Source organism: Syngnathus leptorhynchus, chromosome 2 (genome assembly GCF_054491065.1).
Source record: "Syngnathus leptorhynchus isolate UIUO chromosome 2, UIUO_Slep, whole genome shotgun sequence".
NCBI lineage: Eukaryota > Metazoa > Chordata > Actinopteri > Syngnathiformes > Syngnathidae > Syngnathus > Syngnathus leptorhynchus.
This window is the reverse complement of record NC_141196.1, coordinates 7,904,092-7,926,634: the sequence shown is the minus strand read 5'-3', so window position 1 is coordinate 7,926,634 and position 22,543 is coordinate 7,904,092. Positions and strand designations below refer to the sequence as shown.

Below are 22,543 nucleotides of genomic sequence, written 5' to 3'. Positions count from 1 at the left end.
ATTTTTACTCCCTGTTTTGTGGGCTGTAACTGGAAGTAGTTGCCTAAGAAGAGCAGCAATATCACCCTCTAAAAAATACCGGACTTCAGGCAACAAATTCAGAAGAAAACAGAAGAAGAAGCTTTCTCTCACATCTCCAGAGCATTCTCAAGCGCAAATTGGCTAATTATTTTCGTACTTTTTACCTTTCATCTCACAGGATGAAGAGCATGCTTATTTTTACGTCTCTCCAACCTTGTAATACTAAGATACAGAATGTGCCACATTTTGGTGATACTTTTGAATTGTGCTCGAGGAGCTCAAAATCGTCTCCAACTTCCATTAGAGCCACTCCATCTTGGATTAATTATACTTTCCATCTCACCCACAAAGGTAATTGAAAAGGGCCTATGTAGCTTTTTTTGCAGGAGAGCTCAGATTAAAAAAAAAAAAAAAAAAGTTGTGGAACATCATGAATGGCAAGCCTCAGTTCTAACTATTTTGTGATCGTCAAATATTAAAAATCGTTGCAGCTTCAACCCAAAATTGTCAAAGACCTGTTTTGTTTCGGCTGTTTGTCCTTGAGACGTTTTTCTGCGTCCAGTTATCATAGACATGGTTTTGTGTTGATTGGTGAAACTGCTGATGTTTTTCCTAGGGGCTTTATGACTGGGATCGCTTTATCATGTACATTTTCAAACAATGGGTGAGTTTTGAAACCTGTTGAGATAGAGGGCCTGTAATAAAGACTTTTGGGTCCAGATCAGGGCCTAAATCCACCTCTCCCATTTTTTTCTGAATGTAATCAATCTGGATCTGAATCCAAAGTGTCCATGAAGCAGCGTACTGCCTTGTGAGTGATTTGATATGTGGGATCCATCCCAAAATACTCAGCTTGGCATGGGTTTTCAGAGGGTTCGGAGAGGGTCCTGCAGTAGATAACCATCATTTAACAGGTGAGGAAGTGGTCTGCCGAAAGGACAGCGATTCCCTTTATTAAAGTTAGAATCACTTGTCTGGACTCCCTTCGACATCCTCACCCCTTCTTCCTCCTTCTCGTTGGTTACATAAGGCCAAGGTGCTTGGTGATCCAGTGCAGAATCTGCTGTTTTGTTTGTCGTTCTTCTGTTTTTTTTGCTGAAAAGTTCAGGGGGGACTTGAGGGGAACGCAATCTTATATCCTGACTTTTAGAGACTTGAGGTTTGGCCAGCGTCCATCTTTTAGTCTGTGTGTGCGTCCCCATTTCCGGCGCCCCCTCAAACTTCACCAGAACTTGTGCACTTCAGCCCGAAGCCCTGATGACTGTGGTTGCAAGATGAATTACACCGCAGGCTTTTGTTTGACAGAGCGAGTCGGTTTGCGATTAAATGCGCCAAAGACGCTTTACGGAAGAGATCCCTTTGACCTGTCTTGGATAATTTGTCAAGATGGCACTCGTATTTACTTCTTTCTGGAGCCAATGATAAATCAGATAAATAAAATAAATGCAGTCTTCTACTGCTTCAATTCTACTGTGCAGCGTGGCACTCTGCGGGTTCTTTGCCATACGGTATTTGGATTTAGGAACGCAGACAGGAGGCCTGGGCTTCGTCGACGCGGCCGCTCGTATATTTCCAAAAGTGAAGAGCATGACATATTGTATCAGACAGCAGGGACTTTTTGAGGAAGGAATAGTTCCAACTTAAATTCGTTTTTTAAGCCATGTATTGGTGAAAAACTTGTGGGAATCAGTTTTTACAGTCTTTGCTGATGATGCCTGGGCGCGGCTCTTAAACGGTTGATGGCTTGCAGTCAGTAGAAAGAATTAGATGTAGCTGGAATATGATATGCGATACGTCTTCTTGGATCCTTTTTTTAAATGACAAAATCAATTTGATTCTCAAGCTAATCTGCATTGCTTGGAAACGGAGCAGAAAGACAACTTGGTCTTGCTTCAAAGAAATGAATTTTGCTTTCTGGTGGTTTGCGTTTTGTTCGTTTGTTTAACAGGAACATAAAATTGACTTGTATACAAATAGTTGGGTCCCTGGGGTGCTATCAATTATCATTCTATGTGTTAGAAAGTGAGACGTTTTGAATTTCTTTAACCAGATTTACATTGTACCAACTCCTCACAGAGATTCCGTTCATTTTCTTTCATACTGTCAAACACCATTGTGTGAAAGCATATTGCTGAGCAGATCTCCAGAGTTGAGACAAAAGATTTGGCCTGGTTCTTGATGACCTCAGTAGAAAAAGCACTTGTCCTCAGTGGACATTAACATTAAAATTGTGACAGAATGGGAGGCTGACAGGGTCGGAAGTTGTGAGTGATGAAATAAGACAACAGGATGTGCGGGATTCCCAGAAGCAGGTGGAGGAGAAGATTTAAGCAATCCCAGCTTCCTGCTTGATGATGAAGTGTTGTATTTGGAGTTGAATCTGTATTTGAAAAATGAGGCTGCTGCAGTACAAATTACCTTTTACAAAGTCAGCCTTTCAGTGTTAAGAGGCCAAGTGCAATAACAACTTCTATCAAGTCTTGACCTAGACTTGTCAACAGCTTCTTAGAAGAACCTGGATCATCCTGAAATCATCTCTGCTTTATCAAAGTACGGTTTTCCCCATCAAGATTTACTTTGAAAGATGTGGAATTGGAATTTCCAAACTCGTCACGTGGAGATACGTGCCGGAATCACAAGCTCCACCCATTATTGAAAGCCATTAGTTTTATATGTGGATATACTCAAGTAATATAGCTCCTGTTTAGCCAATAGGGAACGTATCCAACACGGACGAGGTTTTCATCCACATTTTGAAGAGGCCTCTTTCAATGTGAGGATCATATGAAAGCCTACACCGTTTTGTCGCTGTCAGTAGGAAAATGACTCCAAGTGACATTTTTTTTTTTTTTTACCACAAGCTAGAGCCAAGATTCCCAAAATGTTCCTCTCGCGTGGCAGTGGTAAGACGGACCGTTAATTTTGGTATATTCCGTGTTCTGTCGTTTTAAGCTTGGCGGAATGTTGACTGTCAGCATTGGAAACTCCCAACACATTGACAATCAAAAACTTTGATTTATTGAGGTAGAAAAGGTCAAAAGTCACCATAATACATTATTATTCCAATGTTTTTCTTTAGATTTTTTGGGATAACTGATAACAAATTACCACCTTGATCTAACGAGTTTGGGGAAAAATACATCTATTAAGTCACATAAAACATTAGAGATTTTAATTCGTGAAAACTAACCGTATGACCAATGGCTTTTCAAAGAACGTGAAGTTTCAAAAATGAGATACACTTATTGAATTGACATTTCACAGTGGTAAACCTTTTTCACAGTTACGAAAAAAAAAGGGTGATGGATGAAGTACATCTTAGCGTTCATACTAGCATTCACCAAAATATTGAAGGAGCACTAAAGAAATAAGTGCAGGGAAACACAAAACAAACATGAATACATTGGGAATCACGATTTTTTTGACAACTAAAAATGTTATTTATACGGCATTTCACGTATCATTCCTGCTTGTCTACTATATCACATTCAAGGAAATACATAATAACACATAATGGAGAGTGTATAGGGACTACTTGACCCGTGAATCATTCATACTACCACATCAATAATACAACTCTGGAGGTGGCATGAAATTTGAAACAGGGGTTGCGTGAAACATAATCATTTAGTGTCTAAACTCACGTATTTGTACCTACTCTACGTAAGCTGCTCTCCAATCTAATATACAACCCCTACCTCTTGACTTAACTTTCTCTCTGAATCAACAAATGTTCTCCCTAAAGCGCTTTGAAATATTCCCATCTTGCAAACTGCATAAAAAAACGTAAGACTTAATTATTTCCCAAAAGCGAGCTTCTAAACTAATTAGGTTAGTCCTCTTGAGTGTGCCTTGCATTATTTACACATCAAGGAGACACACACACACACACACGCACGGATAAATATTCATTGTTTGTTGACTTAGCCACGTCCCCTCGGCTCAAGTCAAGTTGTGAGTCACTGTCATTAGGGCACGTTTGCCCAACTTTTGAGCCAAGAGGCCTCTCATTCTGCTGCAATTATCACGACTCTAAAATGTGGTCGGGAGCTATGGTGGGATATACGGTGGGCTGGTTGCTCGTCAATTGCAGCGCACTTATAGACAAACACTCGCATTCATACAAATGGACAATTTAGCCTGCAGTGAACATAACGTGCATGTTTAGGGAATTTTGAGATTTTCTTAAAATGTAAAGTGCAACATAAATATAATTTACTATTATTCTTATTCTTATTCTTATTCTTATTCTTATTATGAGAGGAAAATGCCACACAACCAAAAAGAGCACAAGCAACCTCAAAGATTTGAAACCAGAATTGTATAACCGTGAAGCAGGTTGACCAACCACTAGTGCACCGTGATGCCTAAAATGAAGAACGTGTTACTTAAAAAAAGAAAATAATCATTGTCGTCAGTTTTCCCAAAAGGCACATTGTGGAATCGTCCCTCTATTGTTGTTGCATGCTTGTGTCATAGAATGCAGAATGAATTCCTGGCACTAGCCGGGTATGTAGAAACACGTCCTTGAGATTCATTGTGTGCTCACCGCATTCTGCAGGAAACTCTTCATAAAACCCAAACCCATTGTTGACATTTGATGACCTCTCTATTCCCCCATTTCCTATTTGTATTCCCACTCACACATTTATTTTTGTGGGAAGTAATGAAAGAATGCTCCATAATTATCATTATCCTCCATATTCATCGAGGCATAAAAAGTAGGAACGCCAAGCAAAAATGTCGGTTACGGTTCAAAAGCGTGTTTACCGACTTTGAAATGTGTATTGAGGTTAGCGTACAAGGCGGGGGGGGGGGGGGGGGTCTCAGTTTGAGTTGTGGAAATGTAATACGGCCACAAACAGACAGAGAACATTTGAAACCGCAAACGTCTCATTCGCACTGTCGCTGAGGAGTTTTAGACATTTGCTAAGCTTGCGTAACAATTGGTCATTGCAAAACTGGTCCTTGCAAAACTATCAGCTGTACTTAAGATCAAACGACATGCGAATTAATAAACAACAGAGGAGAATAAGCCGTTTTTAGTCCTGAGATGGGTTATGGCAGCACACAATACTCGGTAGTCATCGAACGTGATGAAATGTCCAAAGGGGTATTTAATTATATTTGTTGGGGAATGGAATGGTGGGTTTACCGAACGTGGCCTAGCATAAAATGGGGCGTATGTTACTCTGTATTGCATCATTTCTACAAACAATGAGCAAACCGTGCATTAAATGACGATTAGCGTAACAAGTCTCCGCACATGGCCCGAAGTTTATGCAGCCAGGGGGTTTCTGCGGTCGCCCGTGATGTGTTTATTTTGCTTTCTCAGACGCTCAAGTGAAGCAGTTCTTTACTTTGGTAATAGTGTAATGCATGTTGTTTTCTATGCAGCCCTAACGGGGGGTGTGAGGTTGAGCTGTAACCCGCATTGTGGTTCCCTAAACACTGCTTTGAGACAAGCCGACTGGGGTATTGTATCAGGAATAGTACATGCTGTAATATTGCTTTCAGAAACAGAGAGCGTCACTATTCATGTGGTATCAGCGGTTGATTTTCTGAACCCGGAGGAAACATAGCAATGTTCGCAAATGATCCACAGCTTCATTTTCAGTAACCGCAGCGTGCTATTCGTTTACTCATATCTACTTTTGGTCGATTTTGGCTTGGCTCTAACTGAAACTTTGGTGGTCTTTTCTCTCTCGCAGGTGGAGATCACGCTGCAGGACGTCAACGACAACCCGCCTGTTTTCCCCAACGACATCCTGGACGTAAGCATCGAGGAGAATGTGGGGGACGGCTTCAGGATAATGCAGCTAACAGCCACGGATGCAGACGAGGTAACTGCTCCCCAAGTTTCTGTTTGGCCTCCCAGTGCTTTTGCACCTGTTTTGCACTGCCCCTAGACGAGCTACCGCGGGAGCGATTTGGAATAGGCTCTGAATTTCAAATATTTGTTTTTGCACTGTATAAACACCATTATAAAGTTTACTTTTTAATTATTTGTATTTGAAAAGCTATAAATCTGGAGTGTGTTTCGACACATCCAATGTGAAACAAACAACCGATGCCATCTGCGACTCGATGCCTGTTTGCAGGATAGAATTTTGCTCTGATCGTCTCTAATATAGGGCGATCAGGACAACATTATATTATGATTATATTACAACATTTACTTGAAACAACCATGATTTTCTTTTAAGGAATGTTGGTCGTACGAGTACAAGTCTTTAAAAAAAAACAAGAAATGTTTGGAACCTTTTGATTATTCATGTTTACATTTGTAGTTCTAATGTGACAAAATGTTAAATTGAGTTCTCTCAAACATTTGCCTGGTTGAAAGTAAGGAATGTACCTGTAAATCTGTGATTTAATGCTGCGCTGTTGTTAGCTTGTTAACCGAACTCTCAACGTGAGAGCTAGCAGAATTGTGTCACTTGAAACACGCGGTGCAAATCCAGCCTTAGTGTATCGACATGAGTGGCTCCTTCACACCACTGCGACCCACCCATGCCACTCGAGTAACAAAGCGGGATTACTGGCCGTGACAGACGCTAGCTCGGCACTGGTAAAATTAGCCACTGACCTTTGTTGCACCTGACTGAGGCAGATTACCCACTCTCGTTTGCGCGAGCATACCAACACCTTGACCCACTCGCGCATAATCCCCCCAGACACAGCGCCGACATGTGCACTTGGAAATTGTTACGATGTCTCGCACGTTTTCAACGTTATCCGAGAGGTCCCACAGGAGAGTGTCCTACCCTGCCGCTAATCCCTCCCGCATTACATCACTGGCATACCCTGAACAAACATTATATTAAAAAGCGGTTGCTCACTTTTTCAACATTTAAAGGACAGTTTTAAAAAGCCTTACTAAAAAAAAACATAATTTCATTTCAATTAAATTAAGCATGAGAACAAAATGATATCATATACCTCCCCGTGTGGAGTTTGCATGTTCTTCCTGTGCCTGCGTGGATCCATGCACTAATTTAATGTCTAGTCTGTTTAAAAACTGCGATAACTAAATGGAGCACAATTCATTTATTTTCATTTATTTTTCAAGATGCCTTACCTTTCAAGAAGGTAGGTACCTCAGAACTGAATCTGAATTCATTGGTATTGGATGACATCACCAGTTTCTCCCTTCAATGAGCGACAGGTTCCCCGTCGTTAGCTGCAAAGTAACAATATGAACATTAAATCCAGGGGCAAAATCCGGCCATTGAGATCACAAAGACCGAGAATGGTCTCAAAAATAAATGACGAGGCCACACAACTTTTCAACGTGCAGCTGTTGGTCTCGCCCCCACGTCGTGTGATGAAAGTCATAAAGTGGCACTTGTAGGCTTTTTTTTTTTTTTTTCGAGACTCTATATATTGACTGTAAATCTCAGAGCCCAAGGCAGGTTTGAGAGTTAGGATGGAATGTTGGATTTTAGAGGACATTTTTTGGCCTTTCATCTCAAAAGGCATATGGAATTGAAATTATGCTCACTTTTTCCTCATGCAGACTTAAGGGGGATGGCAGTCTGAGCTGTTGACCACAAACTATTTTTGTCATTAGTTATATAAAAAATAAGTCCCATCTAGCAAAGCTGAATCGAAAAACATATACATATATAGGAGGTATCTTTTGTTAAAAAAAAAGGTTGCTAAGTGAAAGTTATACTCCAGCCAAGTTTGTTGCCCACATCCTTGCACAGGAAACCTAACTTGCACCGACACCGGGAAGTTGGAACGGATCGGAAGATTCCCCCTTTGAGGCCAAGCTGTTGACCAGCTGACAGAATGAATGCAGACATCATATCCCAGACTTGACTGTCATAAAAATCTGTCTGGCTGGTCCCGTTTTCACCCCAGAAAGGTTGAATTCAAATCAGTGTTTAAGCCCTCAGAACAATACAGGTTAAAGCTCTTTTGAAAATCTTTGTCACCTCGTTTGACTGATGCTTTTTACAAGCTTTCTTAACTCCCGTGGAAAATTTCACATGTGCATTTTTAATGAGAACAAATTGCAACAGCAGGTGCTCCAAGAGGGGGTTCTGCAACTGAGCGTTCAAATCAACATCACCAACTGGGAGCTTATGAAGCCTTCTCTTAGCTGACGTTAAAAAGACCAACAGCTGGTTTGTCCATTGATACGTACTTTTTAAGGCTTTTCTTGACTCTCTGCCCAAGGAAGTGTGCCACAACTATTATGCAAATGCCAGGCCAGTGCAGATGTGCAGTCGGGGGCTTTGGTTATGCGCAAACCACGACTCGGAAATTTTTAATTTGCGACTCAGTAAAAAGCACTGAAAGTCGGAATTACCATCCCTGTACAGAAACAACAACTTTACAACCCCTTTATAACATTGTTTTCCACATGAACACCTCGTGTGTTGGGACCATCCCTTGAACCAAACAAATTTACCAATCTCTTTAACATTGTGAAGCAAGTTCATCTATTTGTGTATCATTTTTCTGTGCTATTTGCCCCCCAAAAAACATTTCTTCTTTGCTAAGAGGATAATAGCAATCACTGTCACAGAAGTGTGTCTAAATGATTCATCTTGAATGAAAAATATCTTTGTATTTGGTAGGAGAAAAGTTTATAGCCTTGGTTGTTCGAGGGAGTCGACTTTTCACTGCATATGACTGTATATGTGCATTTTTTCCAAATCAAATAGTTTGTAATCCATTATTTTTAAGAATAATGTGATAAAATGATATTAAAGTATTTTGGGCACATTTACGACTAAAACTACCAATACGGAGAATTTTGATTCTTTGTCGAGTGGTTGGGGACTTTTCCTATGTTTTGCCTCTGCGTTTTGCTGAAAGCATCTTTTTTTTTTTTTGGTCCTTCCTGACACATCAACATCACTGCCATCTTGGCTGCATTATGAATGGCAAACCAATAGAAGGCAAAGCTGCGGCTACCTCTTTTTTCCTGGATAGCCACCACGTCAAATAGAAACAGGTGACGGGTGTCAGCACATAGTTTTTCAAACGTCTGTGTTGCCCAGTTTTTTCTGAAGCCTTCGGTCTGTTAAATGAGTTTCCTTCTGCTCCTACTGAAAGGCTGCTGTTTAATTGGTTAACCCCCCACACCCCTCCCTTCGCCTGCCGTTCCCAATGATGCGTCTATCGAGGGCTGTAAAGTAGGCTTGAGTCAAGGTCAGGAATGAAAGTGCTATTAGTGTGCAAGATCTTAATCACATTGGGTACTTGGCAAAAAAAAAAAAAATACTTTGATGAAATTTTATTTCTGGTCCTTTTCTCACGTCGTTTTGTCCCGCCTGCCAGGAATATTAATTGGCAAAGCCACAAGTGTTAGTTTCCGGACTGCAGCCCAGGTTGCTGATGGGATTGCCAGAGCGAGAGACACTGATTGATGACAGCGGGGTTTTTAGATGAGTAGAGCCTCACGGCAACTGCCTTCTTACTTTTTGGGTTTATTGCGCCTGGACCACAGAAGGGGTCTCTGGTAATGCAATAAGACAAGGTCAAACCTTCAAGGGAAAAAAAATGAAGATAAGAAATCATTGTGAATTGTGACTGGAGAATCTCGGAAGACTGATTAGCATGTTTGAATTTGTTATCCTTGTTTGGTTTTATTTGGTTCATTATGTCAAAGAAGAATTAGAATTACAATTACAAAGTCTTAGTTGGCGCTCCGTTTTCTTGCTGCCGTCAGTATGTTCTTGTGTAATTTTTTTTTTTTAATATATAAAGGCCAACAAAACCTGTGCTTAACTTACGAAGCACACACTCTTGCTCTCCTACATCAATCCACAGAACAGGGTCGCTACAATACATTGGAGGCCACCATGACGTGAATATAATTGTCATCAGGCAACAGCCAGTAAATATGCTAATACACTTATCTCAACATAAGCCTCTCTATTGTCCAGGCAGGATCCAAAAGCACCCAGCAAACAGCCCCAGATACAACTGAAAGAGACTCTTCTTGCTTAGCTTTTAAACAGCTGTAACCAGACCCCTCGCCTCATCCCACTGAATGGCAGCCGCTTTTTGATGTCGCTTTTTTATTGAACACATTCAAAAAAAAAAAACACAGACTAGGCGAGACAGTTGTCTGATCTCCTATTGTTGCCGGCACAAACCTGAACGTCAGGCCTCTGTCATCAGGCACTTTCATGCATCATATCGCATTCAGGGGCTCTTCTCCAGTTCCAAAGTCATGGTTGCAATAGTGGTGTGCAGCTTGTACCAGAGGATCACTTAGCTTAACTGCACACGAAGCTAGGAACTCAATGAACCTTCATACACGAGCCTCTTCTGAGTTTGTTGAGGCTTAAAGTGACCAAGGTGTACGTCGTGTTCTTTCAAATCGCTGTCATAGATTGGTGTTGTGTATGAGATGACAAGTAGCACAACACAAGTCAGTCAACGGTCACACTTTGATCTGGAGAGGCCCCGATGCTAACATGAGTGCAAAAGTAATCTGATTTCCTCCTAGATAGAGACACTTTCATCACCAATCAATCCATCAGTGAAAATGTTTAACCTCTCTGTGGCCTATTATACCACACTTTGAGACTGAGTTAAACAAAGTCCAATGCTCCAAAAGACAAGATTCACCTTTTCCTCCTGACTGTAGTTGAGTACTTGAGTTTTGCTCACAATTTGTCAACCCTAACACAGTCGATCTTACGTCTGCAGTCATTTGTGATACATTTCAGGTTCTCTGTAACTCTGAACAGATTAATTGCCAAAATTAGACGACAGACGTAAAATGATCTTCTATTCTCTCTACTTCAAGGGCCCAAATGCTTTGGTGACGTACACCATCATCAGTGGTGCGGACGACAGTTTCCGGATTGACCCTGAATCTGGCGATCTGATCGCTACCAAGAAGCTGGACCGGGAACGCCGCTCCAGTTACTCCCTGCTGGTGCGCGCTGACGACGGGAAGCAGTCGTCCGACATGAGGCTCAACATCACTGTTGAAGATGTCAACGACCACACGCCCAAGTTTTCGCGGCCGACATACTCGTTTGACATCCCTGAAGATACTTCATCAGGTAAGAATTGGAGTGTTCATCTCTCAACTGAAGGTTGAAGGTTTGACTTGAGCATCTGTGATCAAGTATCCTTGAGTTTCTGTGATCAAGTATCCTTGACATAATATCACAGTGATGGAGTCGTCAGCAAATCAGCCAAATAGTTCCGAGGGCAGAGATTCAAATCTCGGCTGCTGGCATTTGTATGGTTCACACATTGGTTTTCTCTGAGTAGTCCAGCTTTCTCCTAGTTGAAGGTTGTTTGTCTACACATACGTTTCCTGCCAATGACTAGTGCCAGTCTAGGGTGTACCCAAAAGTAAACCAGCATAGGCTCCAGCTCACCTGCTATACCCCATGAAATCTGCAGAATATGGATGAACTACAGAAAGTGAAAGCCATTTTCTATGATCCAAGTATTCAGCATGCAGCCTGGTCATGTCCCATTTATAAATGTTACATTGTATTTATCAATGTCAATGATTGGCAGCCTGCCACGGCATTTAATTTGAAAAATTGTCCATTTCCGACAGAGCGAGTGAGTCATCGGTATTCATAAAAAAAACCTTGCAGTGATAACCCCACACTGAGTTTTCATTTAATCGCATTGGCAGTGAAAAGCAAATCCTTGAAGGGTGTTTTGTGTCGACGTTTTCTCAGGCTCCATTGTGGCGGCGATCCTTGCCAGCGACTCTGACTCAGGGGTGAATGGCGAGGTCACATATTTACTGGAGGACGACGACGAAGACGAGACCTTCCTGCTGAACCCGGTCACTGGTGTTTTCAATGTGACGCGGCCGCTGGACTACGAGAATCAGCAGTACTACATCCTAACGGCCAAGGCGCTGGATGGCGGGGGGCAAGCCAGCACGGTTAGGGTCTACTTCAACATCCTGGATGTGAATGACAATGCTCCCTCGTTTAACACCACCGTGTACAGCACATCGGTTTTGGAGAGCTTGCCGCCTGGATCCAGCATTGTTGTTGTCAGTGCCAGTGATGCAGATGATGGTATGTACGAACAACAATGGACAGACACACAGCACTGCACACACAGGAGGCATGGTGACACAAAATATCATTTTTTTACACTTATTCATTCTTCTGAGACACTTGTAGTCACAGGCTCTCTGGACATAACATGAGCCACACTGAGCGCACACCGATACGTATCTCGTATCTCATACTGAAAGATGTTCAATATTTGACAACCATTTGAAGTAGCAAACTTCACATAAAAAAATGAATAAAATACAAATAATTCTATGCTATAGAAAATGAATGCCTGAAAGGATGCTAAAAAAGTAAATATGAAAATTAAAATTATACCAATATTAAAAGCAACATATTTTGTATTGGATTCCACAAATTGCTGTGGGTGTACCAATTTGGAATGTCTGGTTGGTATTTTGGTATGAGCCAAATAGCTGGCCTGCGAGTTCACCCGTGGTTTGGACCGTTTCTCTTATGGAGAAATGACGTTTTTTTGTTTTTAAAGCCTACTCAGTGCCCAAACAAACACTTCAGCACATCCAGCCACTCTTTGTGGCAAATGTGGTATTCATAATTAATGTTCCAATCAGAAATCTAACCCAAATGACACAATCTGTCCAACTCAGATCAACACCCAAGCTCATATTCAAACTGTTGTCCTGCTGAACTAAAAACAATTCTGCCGTTCTTCTTTAGTCATCTTCTGGCAGTATACAACCTCATATTTCATCTCATGCATGCATCATATATCATGGCCGTCTGACTTCACGTCACGCATCAAATAACTTCTAAAATACAACACGCTGACCATGTGATTACGAGTGAGATCAGGTAGTGGCATTTGCCAAACCCGCTGTAATTACCGCTACATGTAGACCGTAATGCGCTGGTTGTGACCTACATTCCCAGGGAAATACAGCGTCCAGTCCTCCTGCCGGCCTCTTCGCCGCAATCTCATAAACCTATAGCTACCCGTTCCCACTGTCCAAATAAAACACCGCCATTGTTAGCACTTCCTAAGCCCTGCCCTTTGACCCGACCCCCTCCCCTCTTTCTCTGTGGATAACCCAGATGGAAGTGGCACTCATGCCTTTGATAAGGGATTACTTGTGTACTGTAAATATGCTCTGCCCTGGTGTGGGAAGGTAGATGCTTTCCACATGACTACCCTGTTGAGTTTAATTACCAATGCTCAATTTAAGATCATTTCAACCCCTCGAGTTCCACACTACAGCTTTAGGATAGAACCTGATGTCAAGTTTAGATCAGAGGTTCTCAGACTGGTTAGAATGTTGGACCATCATAATCTTACCAGCAATTTAACACAACTGCTACATACCTTTAAAAAAACACTTTGGGTACTTCGTTTTGGTGAAAAGTCATAATGTCATTCGAGCAAAGTGGCATATTTTCAGGTGTAAATTGATATTGAAAAAAAGGCTTTTTTAGAAGTGAATTTGAAAAGTACAACTTCATTGGTTTGTTACACTGTTTATCCTGGGAAACTTTAGTCTCTAAAAATAGCACTATATTCTAAAAATGAAAAAGGAAAAAAAAAAGATGATAAATAGCATTTGTCTTTCAATAGCTGCCTGTTATGAGTCCTAGATTGCATCTTCCACTTTGCAATGACAAGAACGGGGAGTTCCAGCTGTTGCGAGTCCACAATTTGTGGAAATGGATGCCAGATAATGCCTTTAAGCACAGTTAGCATATCTAGCAATGTCATCTAGAACAATGGATGCCGGGGTAAATGTGCAACCTTCCGCAAATGTCTGTAAAATGTCTTTGTTATCACACTCATTTGTAATATAAGGTCATATTAGAGCAGCACTTGCATTTTTTTGTTTAGGAAACTGCAGATGTCAGTATTTTTTTTAGCTCTAAATTTACTAAAACAGTTGATCTGATTAAAATACAATGTAAAACAAGAGGTATGCTCAATCTAATCTACTTGCTCCTGCATTGGTTTCCTCCAAATAAAATCGGGAGACTAGATTTAGTTAATTCTTCAAATTTAGGCCTGGAAGCTAAGAACAAACTCAATTAAACATGGCAGGCAGTAAGCACTTATGACCACATGTTGCATGTCCGTGTCGGGTATTCTTTGGTAGCATATATTGTTTCCATTGGACCATTATGTACTAGACTGTATGTCGCGTGTGGTTACAGTTCAACAGGTGGTTTTACAGTCCGAACTTATATTTTCACAAAGTGTCGTATAACCTAGCTTGGCTCATTAAGAAACAGCTGCATGACCAAGGGCTAACCTGAGAGTAGTAGCTTTTAAAACACGCTGTAGAAAAGACGTAACTTGTTGTTTGCAAACAGGAAAAAAACAGCACGTCAAAAACAATCTTGTCTCACGTCTGGACATGAAAACAATCGGTGGTTTCCTGGTTTCCGCTATTTTTTTGGGACGCAGACATCCACTTCCTATTCCGATCCTTGTGAGCTATTTTTTGTCATCTGCTGTATGCTCTTTGTATAAGATTTGGAAATTGCCATGTCAACACAATTGACTACTGTAAAAAATGACCCCGACTGTTTGTATGTACATCACGGGATCCGTTTGAGGGTTTTAGCTTTGTGTCGTTCATGTTCATATTGACATTCAGACAAACATAATTTAAAATACTTCTCGTGTTTCCCAATATTATTTCTGTGACATGTTTGTAGGTAACTATAACACCCCAGAAACAACAACAAAACACTTTATTATCAATTCTAAATTAACTTGTTTTGAGGGATAGTCCTGTCTTCTACCTGCCCTCAAATTCTGGACCAACATTATGACTTTCATTACATTAATGAACAGCGTGAGCTCCTACTACTACCACTGTGAACAGGCTAGCAGCTACACCTAGCCTAGAGTCTGGGGTGGAAAAAAGAAATCTCCTATGAAGACAACAAAATCATTTTCACTTATGAGGCAACTTATTGACCATCACCACTGACACATTTTTTTTGTCTTATCTAATCCCTCATTTTGTTATGTGTCTTGCAGGTCCCAACGCACACCTTATATACAAAATTGCATCAGGTGATCCACAGGACCACTTTGTTATAACCAAAGAGGGTGTCCTACAAACCAAGAAGGCCTTGGACAGGGAAACACAGTCCTTCTACAACTTGGTGATCACAGTCAACGATCTAGCTCCACCTCCGATGACCCGGTTTACTAGCACCGCCCAGGTGTCCATCATTCTTTTGGATGTCAATGACTGCCCACCGACATTCATTTCCCAAAAGATGATGTACATCCAGGAGAACACGCCAGTGGACACATCAGTGTTCAGCGCCCTGGCTTCGGATGCCGACAGCGGGCCCAACAGCTACGTCGAGTATTCTCTCAAGGGACCCTTCGGTAACAAGTTCAGCATCGGTACCATAGATGGTGATGTTAGGTTGATTGGAGAACTGGACAGAGAGGAGCTCGCTAACTACACTCTGACAGTAGTCGCCACTGATAAGGGCGAGCCACCGCTGTCCTCAACCATGGATGTGACCATGTTGGTTCTGGACGTCAACGACAACACGCCGAGCTTCTCCCAAAATATCTATGACATTGAGATTGAGGAGAACACCTTGACTGGGATGGACGTCATCCAGGTGTTTGCCACCGATGCAGATGAAGGCACAAATGGGCAAATCCGCTTCTCTATCTCAGGGGGAAATACCAACAGAGACTTCAGGATGGATTCGGTCACAGGGATGGTATCGGTGGCCAAGCTGTTGGACCGGGAAGTACAGTCTTCCTATTCACTGGTTGTCCAAGCGTCTGACCGTGGAAGCAGTCCAAGGGTGGACCATGCGACGGTCAACATTGTATTGCTGGATGTCAACGACTGCTCACCTGTGTTTGAGCTCTCTCCTTACACAGTAAATGTTCAGGAAAACCTTGAGGCGCTACCGAGAAACATCCTTCAGGTGACTAGATCTACTTTGGTCTTTAGTCAAGTGGTTCACAGATTTAAGATGTTAGATCAATAACATTCACAGACAGAGTGTCTGAGAAGGCAGATTGTATTTTTGAATGACAGTTCGGAGACCTCAAACAAGATAATGCTGTAAAGTGATGTCTTTTACCTAACTCAATAAGTGCAGGTATGTGAGTCCTATAGCTGCCACTGGCGTGGTGGCGTTTCTTCTAACCGCATGTCATGAGAAAAAAACATGAGTGAACCAATGATTTAATGATGGAAGACTACAATTTGTCTCGCGCAATTTAGGCTCCGCGAGATTCGACCGAAATATGCGGCTTGGCTTAAATGCACCACAGAAGTCATTACGGTCATGACCACCATGATGATTTAAATGAGCCGCGTATAAAAATGGAGGAGAACGACTAATTTCCAGAATCTGTCTTCTCCCAAGTCAGTTGGAAATTAGCGTGTTTTTCGCCTTGTTGCTGATTCCCAGGGAAAATCAGATTGGGCAAATTGAATAAGTGATGAACTTCCTGCCCTCAATAATTACCTTCATGCTATCACTTTGATGAAATTAACCCCTCTGATGGAACAATGTAACTATTAAGTACTGAGTAGTCGACAAAACAAATTGTTGCTCACAGTAACTATCAATGCAATGTGACAGATACAGATCGTCACAATCCCATCAGAACCGATTGAAGTATGGCAGTATAGAAAATGTCCTCTCCTCTTATATTTGAGAGGATTTGTTCAAAACAAATTACTTTGTTTACGCACACTCTGAGAGGGTAAAGCAATCTTTGGACACAGACCAATTTAGAGTGGAGCCTAGGTAAGGTGGGATTGCTTCGAGTGTTGGCCCTCAAACTCACCATGCACCACCAACACACCCTTACAGTCTTGACCTATTCTGTTTTAAAATGCAATTGTTCTCTTTTGCTGTTTTCTAATTGCTAGTCTCTTCTCAAACCTTGTTCTGTCTGACTCTAACCCAATTAAACATCCCCCACAATGCAAACAACCATCAAGAGAGAATATCAAGCTTCCCTGTTGCGGAGAAAAAGGGTTCTGGCATAAATAGGAATACAGATACAGAAGAAACGTCGCTCTCCATTTCTTTCAGGTTGTCGCCAGGGACGACGACCAAGGCGCCAATGGTCAGCTCAGCTACATGCTGAGCGGCGGTAACGACGAAGGCGGCTTCAGTTTGTCGTCCAGCGGTCAACTGAGTCTGACTCACACTCTGGACCGCGAGGCTCAAGGGAAATACGTCCTGTTGATCACAGCCACCGACTCGGGTAAGGCGGAATTCTGAGGTTTTTAGCTACGAGGTCTAGCGTAAAGAGTGATTTTCTTTAGGTCTCGCAAGATCTTATTTCAGTTCCAAAATAGATGACTGATTTCAGCAATTGCACCACATTTTATTTCGCGTGATTGGGTTTATCTGGTTCGCGTTGTCTCTAAATGGTCACTGTTGGAATTTAGTAAGATGCTTCCAGATCACCCAAGATAGAATATAATAAACTTGTGTGCAGTCAACAAATATTTTGATTTCATGGTGTCTGCAGAGCTCGTTTTGTGTGGTCTGATAAACTAAACATTGGAGAGTTTTTAGCTTGCAAACTAGCGGGTGTTTTTTACGATCTGGTCCCTAGAAATCCATTGAGCGGCTTTGACTGAATAGCATCTTGGGTTTATTTGGATACAGCGGTAGGGCTTGTTTTAGTCAGATAAAAGCTTAACTTGTTATTGCTCGGAGGTCAGTTAATGTGCAGTTAAATGAATATATGCGTTGCCTTGTTGCAGCCAAATCACATGGTGTCTCGGCTAAGTATACGTCTGGGCCCCCCCTCCCCGAAAGCCACTCAGGCAAAGTTGTCATGATCTATGAGTGGTTCTGTATCATTCCTAGACATGTGCTGCATTTTGGACTATGCAGAGGCAATTTGCATTGAATGGTCCCCGAAGTGTAGAATGGAGGAATGGGGGTTGAGTCCTCAGTGTTTGGCTTTTGATCAAAGTCTTTGCTATGGCTGTTGATTGACAGTTGCTGGGGTCTAAATTTGAGTGACCTTACTACGACGCCATAAATTTAAAACAACAAAAGATGGTATGTTGTTTTTACTCCTTGAAATGGCTGTTTTCAATCATGTCTTTGAGTTTAGGAAACCATTTTATCACATTCATTTTCTCCATTTGATGCTCCAAAATGGTGACGGCACATGAATAGAAGATATCAGTCGAATAGGGAAATGGAAAAAAACGTGTTCCACGGTCCAACTGTTGCCATCATGAAAACCTTAAAAATTGTCACAGTGGACACGTCACAAATATTTCCCGCGCCAATATTGAGTATTTCACCAAACCTGTGTCACTTATAAACATTTTTGAATGCCAACTATTTTGGCTTTGACTTGATCTTGCTTTTCCACATTAAAATGGTGGGTCTTCCCATGCCAAGCTGTCATAGGTGTCATGGGTGGAGAAACACGGAGTTAGGGTCGTATTATACATTTGTCCATCTTAGGCAAGTCAGGTTCCTGGAGAGCCGCTGTCTTGCCCGTTTTATATGTTTCCCTCCTTCACACAGCCGATTCAAATGATCAGGGTTATTATCAAGCCTCTGATAATCAGATTGATCGAATCGGGTGTGCTGCAGTGGTAAGAACTGGAAAAACAGGCAGGACATGGCCACCTCTGGTCGATCCATAATTAATATTGTTTCTACACATTTCTATCGATTTTTTTCTTATTACGCAGTCTGTGCCCCGGTTTCTTCATGTTATATTTAGGGGGTTGTTCGCTTGAAAATTGTGTTTAGAAGTTTGTGCCACATGGACAGAGCTGCCCGGCGAGTGAACATACTAATTTAGTGCTGGATGGCCTTTTTTGCACTGTTCACATGGAGTCCATATTTAGAGCACTTGACAGCGCTTCCAAAATATTTTGACAAGACATTTTCAGTACAATGTTGGTGAGAGGCAGCAAGAGCAACAGAGAGAGAGAAAGGATTTGGGTTAGAATATCAAAATATCAAAAAAACCCATAATCAAGAGCCCGGTCTAAATTATCCAGCAGTGTTTTTCTCACATTTTTGAGGCCTGGGCCCCGAGTCGGCAGAGGCGAATGTTTCTCCCAGGCACGATTTGGCACGACAGACTGAAAAGGTGGATGCTGCAGACGTGTGTCTCTGCGTCTGCAGTCTTGCGCGGCTCGTTCCTGACCGCATTTGACATTTCAAAGGCTGCCTTTATCTTCCCCCATGGTGCCAGATCTTCACCCACAGTATGTTCGTGCATTTTCTCCACATCACCAGAGGTCATCACAGAAACTTTCTGCCTTATGATTACAGCAAATGTGTAATGCTGGCCAATGTGACTTCAACTCTATTTACAATAGGAATTTTCTTTACCCAATCAGATTTCAAATTCATTCTCACAGGGCCAGGTCTCGGCCCTCAGTGAAGGCAGCATTTTTTCACCCTCCAGTTTTACGTCACAGAAATATTGAAGGTGGTATCAAAGGTGCGATTGCATGAAAACCCAGCCGCCGCCTGTCCGTAACGGTATTCGGCAGGTGTTTGAAATTGCAACACTTGACACACACTTCTCTCACCATTGAATTTTCTGATTATGGGATACCATGTTGCGATGTGGAATCACACACAGTTGCTGCAACGTCTACCGATACCACTGATGCAACCATTTTGTAGGCTCTCTCTACAAGAACCAAACATGTCATCAAGAAGCAAATGAATGGTGGCCTTCGATCGGACTCGAAAAATCAGTCCTCTAATCAGGGGTTTCCAATCTTTTTGGGTCCCTGGGACCCTTTTCAAGTGATACACACGTAATAATTTACTGCAATTTATTTTGCGGAGTCCCGCAGCTATAACACGCGGACCCCTGGAGTTCGCTGGACCTCAGTTTGAGAACCACTGGATTGTAGAGACATCACAAATGGAACATTTCACTGCCTTTGTTTATGCGAAAAGCTTTTTGGAGCATTCCTGAGTAAACGACTCCATTTTATTGCCAAGATCTGCAATCATCTGCAGGCAAAATGCAAAAATACCGGAAAATTAATGATATACCTGAATCCCGCTGCAACAACACATTACAGCATTAGCACAAGGGCTAAGTAAAAGCCATAAAAACCTATGGAAAGGAGTTAAATGATGTTTTGAGCTCCTTGAGAGGGTTTTTGCCAGAATCTGTGTGTGGTGGTGAGAATGCCCTCAGGGCACTCTGACATGCCCTGACCGCATTCGGGCACATTTATTAAAGAGAAGCTAGAGTAAATCTTTAAACCCATGCCAATTATGGTGTATATGGTCACACAGAAAGCCCATGTTTTTATATTCCCAGTCTTTGTATATGCGTATTGCTTGTTTTTCAGTGGTGGCTGAAACATTTGGGCATCTTTCTCGGGTGAAGGAAGAATTTTCAAGAGTTTTTTTATTTTATTTTATTTGATGAATAGGAATAAGAAAACAAAACTAAGCCAAACTCATTAGCTAGCAATGAGTCCAAAGGCATTAATTGTCTCGTTGCTCATTATTAGGATAATTGAATAGGCTATAATAATTCTCTGATTAAAATTAATGTCTACTTAGAGATTTCACAAAGCACTCAAACCCATCCAACAACTTAATTGGCATTAGAGTGGTCATGGAACCTTTTTTTTTTTTTTTAATTTGTTTTAATATCATTTTATGTCTGCCACAATTACTCTCTCTTACTAACAGTTACAATAGCACAAGCTAACCAGTACTCATAGGCATGTTTGCAAGTCTTTTCTAAACAGATATTCTCTGTGGTTGCTCTTCGGTATGTTGGTTTTATGGAAATAGCTTCGGGCAGTATACAAAATAAAAGGTTTAAAAGGTGGTTTGTGTGCATCAGCCTTGGCTAGGTGCATCTTTTACGATGTTTTCTCTGCCGGCCAGCACCTCACGTTTTAGCTATGCTAATTTTGTCACAGCTAGTACTTACTCTTATCCACGAATGAATGACTTTTGATAGGAATCCAAAAGTTACAAGAAATGTTTATTCGTATGGTAATGGTTATTTTGAGCCGTTTGGCACCAGTTTATGCGACCTTGTGGTGCCACTGTACATTAAAATGCTAAAAGGGGACTGGCTACATGCTCACTATTTTGAATTTCTTGAGAGTCCTGCAAATAACGCTGTCTTTGTCGTAAGAACATCAAAGTAAAATCATTTCATTGAGCTTTACCGTAAGTCTTAAAATCTTTGGATTTTGATACCCTTTCCTTGTTCGGATTCAAACCATTAAATGACAATTAATCATTATTATAGTGAGTAATAGAATTAGAGGTCTAATTTCTGATTGTTGAGAAGTATCATCTCTCATACCTATTTTTTTTTCTTTGTTGCTGAGCTTGTGAGAAAGCACGCGCTTACTTAGTTTATGGTGTTTGGCACTGGGGACACCTCTCAGCCTGAACGCAGCTGAGGCCATTCACCGGGGGTTGCTGTGGACAGGGTCACATTAAAAGAAGCTTTGTCGCAAGGCAACAGGTCCTCAGAGGCAGAAAAATGTCAATTTTGCCTTGTCTGCGGCCAATTTTCTTTTACCGAGTCATTTATTTACACCAGCCCTTAAGAGCACAATCGAGCCGCAGTCCATAAAACGTAATTAAACGTTTAGCCTTAAGCTTTAATCCCCAGATGGGCCATCTCAAAATTTACACATGCATTCATCAGCCTGTTCCCCATTTAATGAATACGGTTGTTTGAAGATCTCAGTTTTTCTGTTTGCATCTCGGCTTAACTTTTTTTCCCCTCAAAACATCACTCGGACACATATTGAAGCCATGGATTATCTCTTGTGCCAGGAGAGACACCCAAACTTCAGTCTTAACACAGCTTAGGCTGGCCAACTCAGGGCTACTCACAGTCTTTCCCAGGAGGTGGGAACCTCTATTTCTTCTGAATCAATGTCATAGATCAACATGCTCTGTAACAGCAGCTACAGCATAGGAAAACAGATCACTTAATCAGTATTAACACATGTATTTATACCCCCTCCTGATCACAAAGTATGGCCATGGCACCTTCTTGGTGATTAATGTGATTTGTCCAGTGGCAATGGACACTAATAAACTAATAAGGTGCTTAGAGCCTGCCATATGTTTACACAAGACAATGCTTTTTGAGCTGAGAGGCTTACACAAGGGTGTGTGGGTTTGGGGCAAGGGTGTGTGTGTTGGGTCTTTAGAGTGGAAGAGGAAGCAACAGATGGTCACATGGTCTCGTTTAGTCTCGTAGCCCTGAAAGCTTGTTATTTTAGACACCGAGTGTTTGGAGTTGCTCCGGGTTTCTCCATATGAAGGTGTTCCAATATGGTTCAGCAATTAACAGACCACAAGAAGTTAAAGAAACAGCCTAATTGGTTCTGGATTATTTTGAAATATCAAGCAGATGCCTGGGTTTGGACATGTTTGCCCCTGAAGTTGAATAATACACATATATGTGTGCATGCATTTCATCGACAAGGTTTGAAAATTGACTGCAAATGTGTCTGAATGGACGGCAGAAAATTAGTTGAATTTTA

The 22,543-nt window shown here is 41.6% G+C and overlaps 1 protein-coding gene across 1 annotated transcript in view; it reads left to right on the top strand.

Annotated features, from left to right (window-relative positions):
• The window catches only part of fat4 (FAT atypical cadherin 4), an 80,347-nt gene that overhangs the window by 32,617 nt on the left and 25,187 nt on the right, over positions 1 to 22,543 (top strand). Inside the window, exons 2-6 of the mRNA XM_085905552.1 lie at positions 5,733 to 5,864; positions 10,799 to 11,060; positions 11,700 to 12,050; positions 15,040 to 15,962; positions 17,088 to 17,262. Of these exons, the coding sequence (XP_085761678.1) occupies positions 5,733 to 5,864; positions 10,799 to 11,060; positions 11,700 to 12,050; positions 15,040 to 15,962; positions 17,088 to 17,262 (1,843 nt within the window). The remainder of the gene's footprint in view (positions 1 to 5,732; positions 5,865 to 10,798; positions 11,061 to 11,699; positions 12,051 to 15,039; positions 15,963 to 17,087; positions 17,263 to 22,543) is intronic.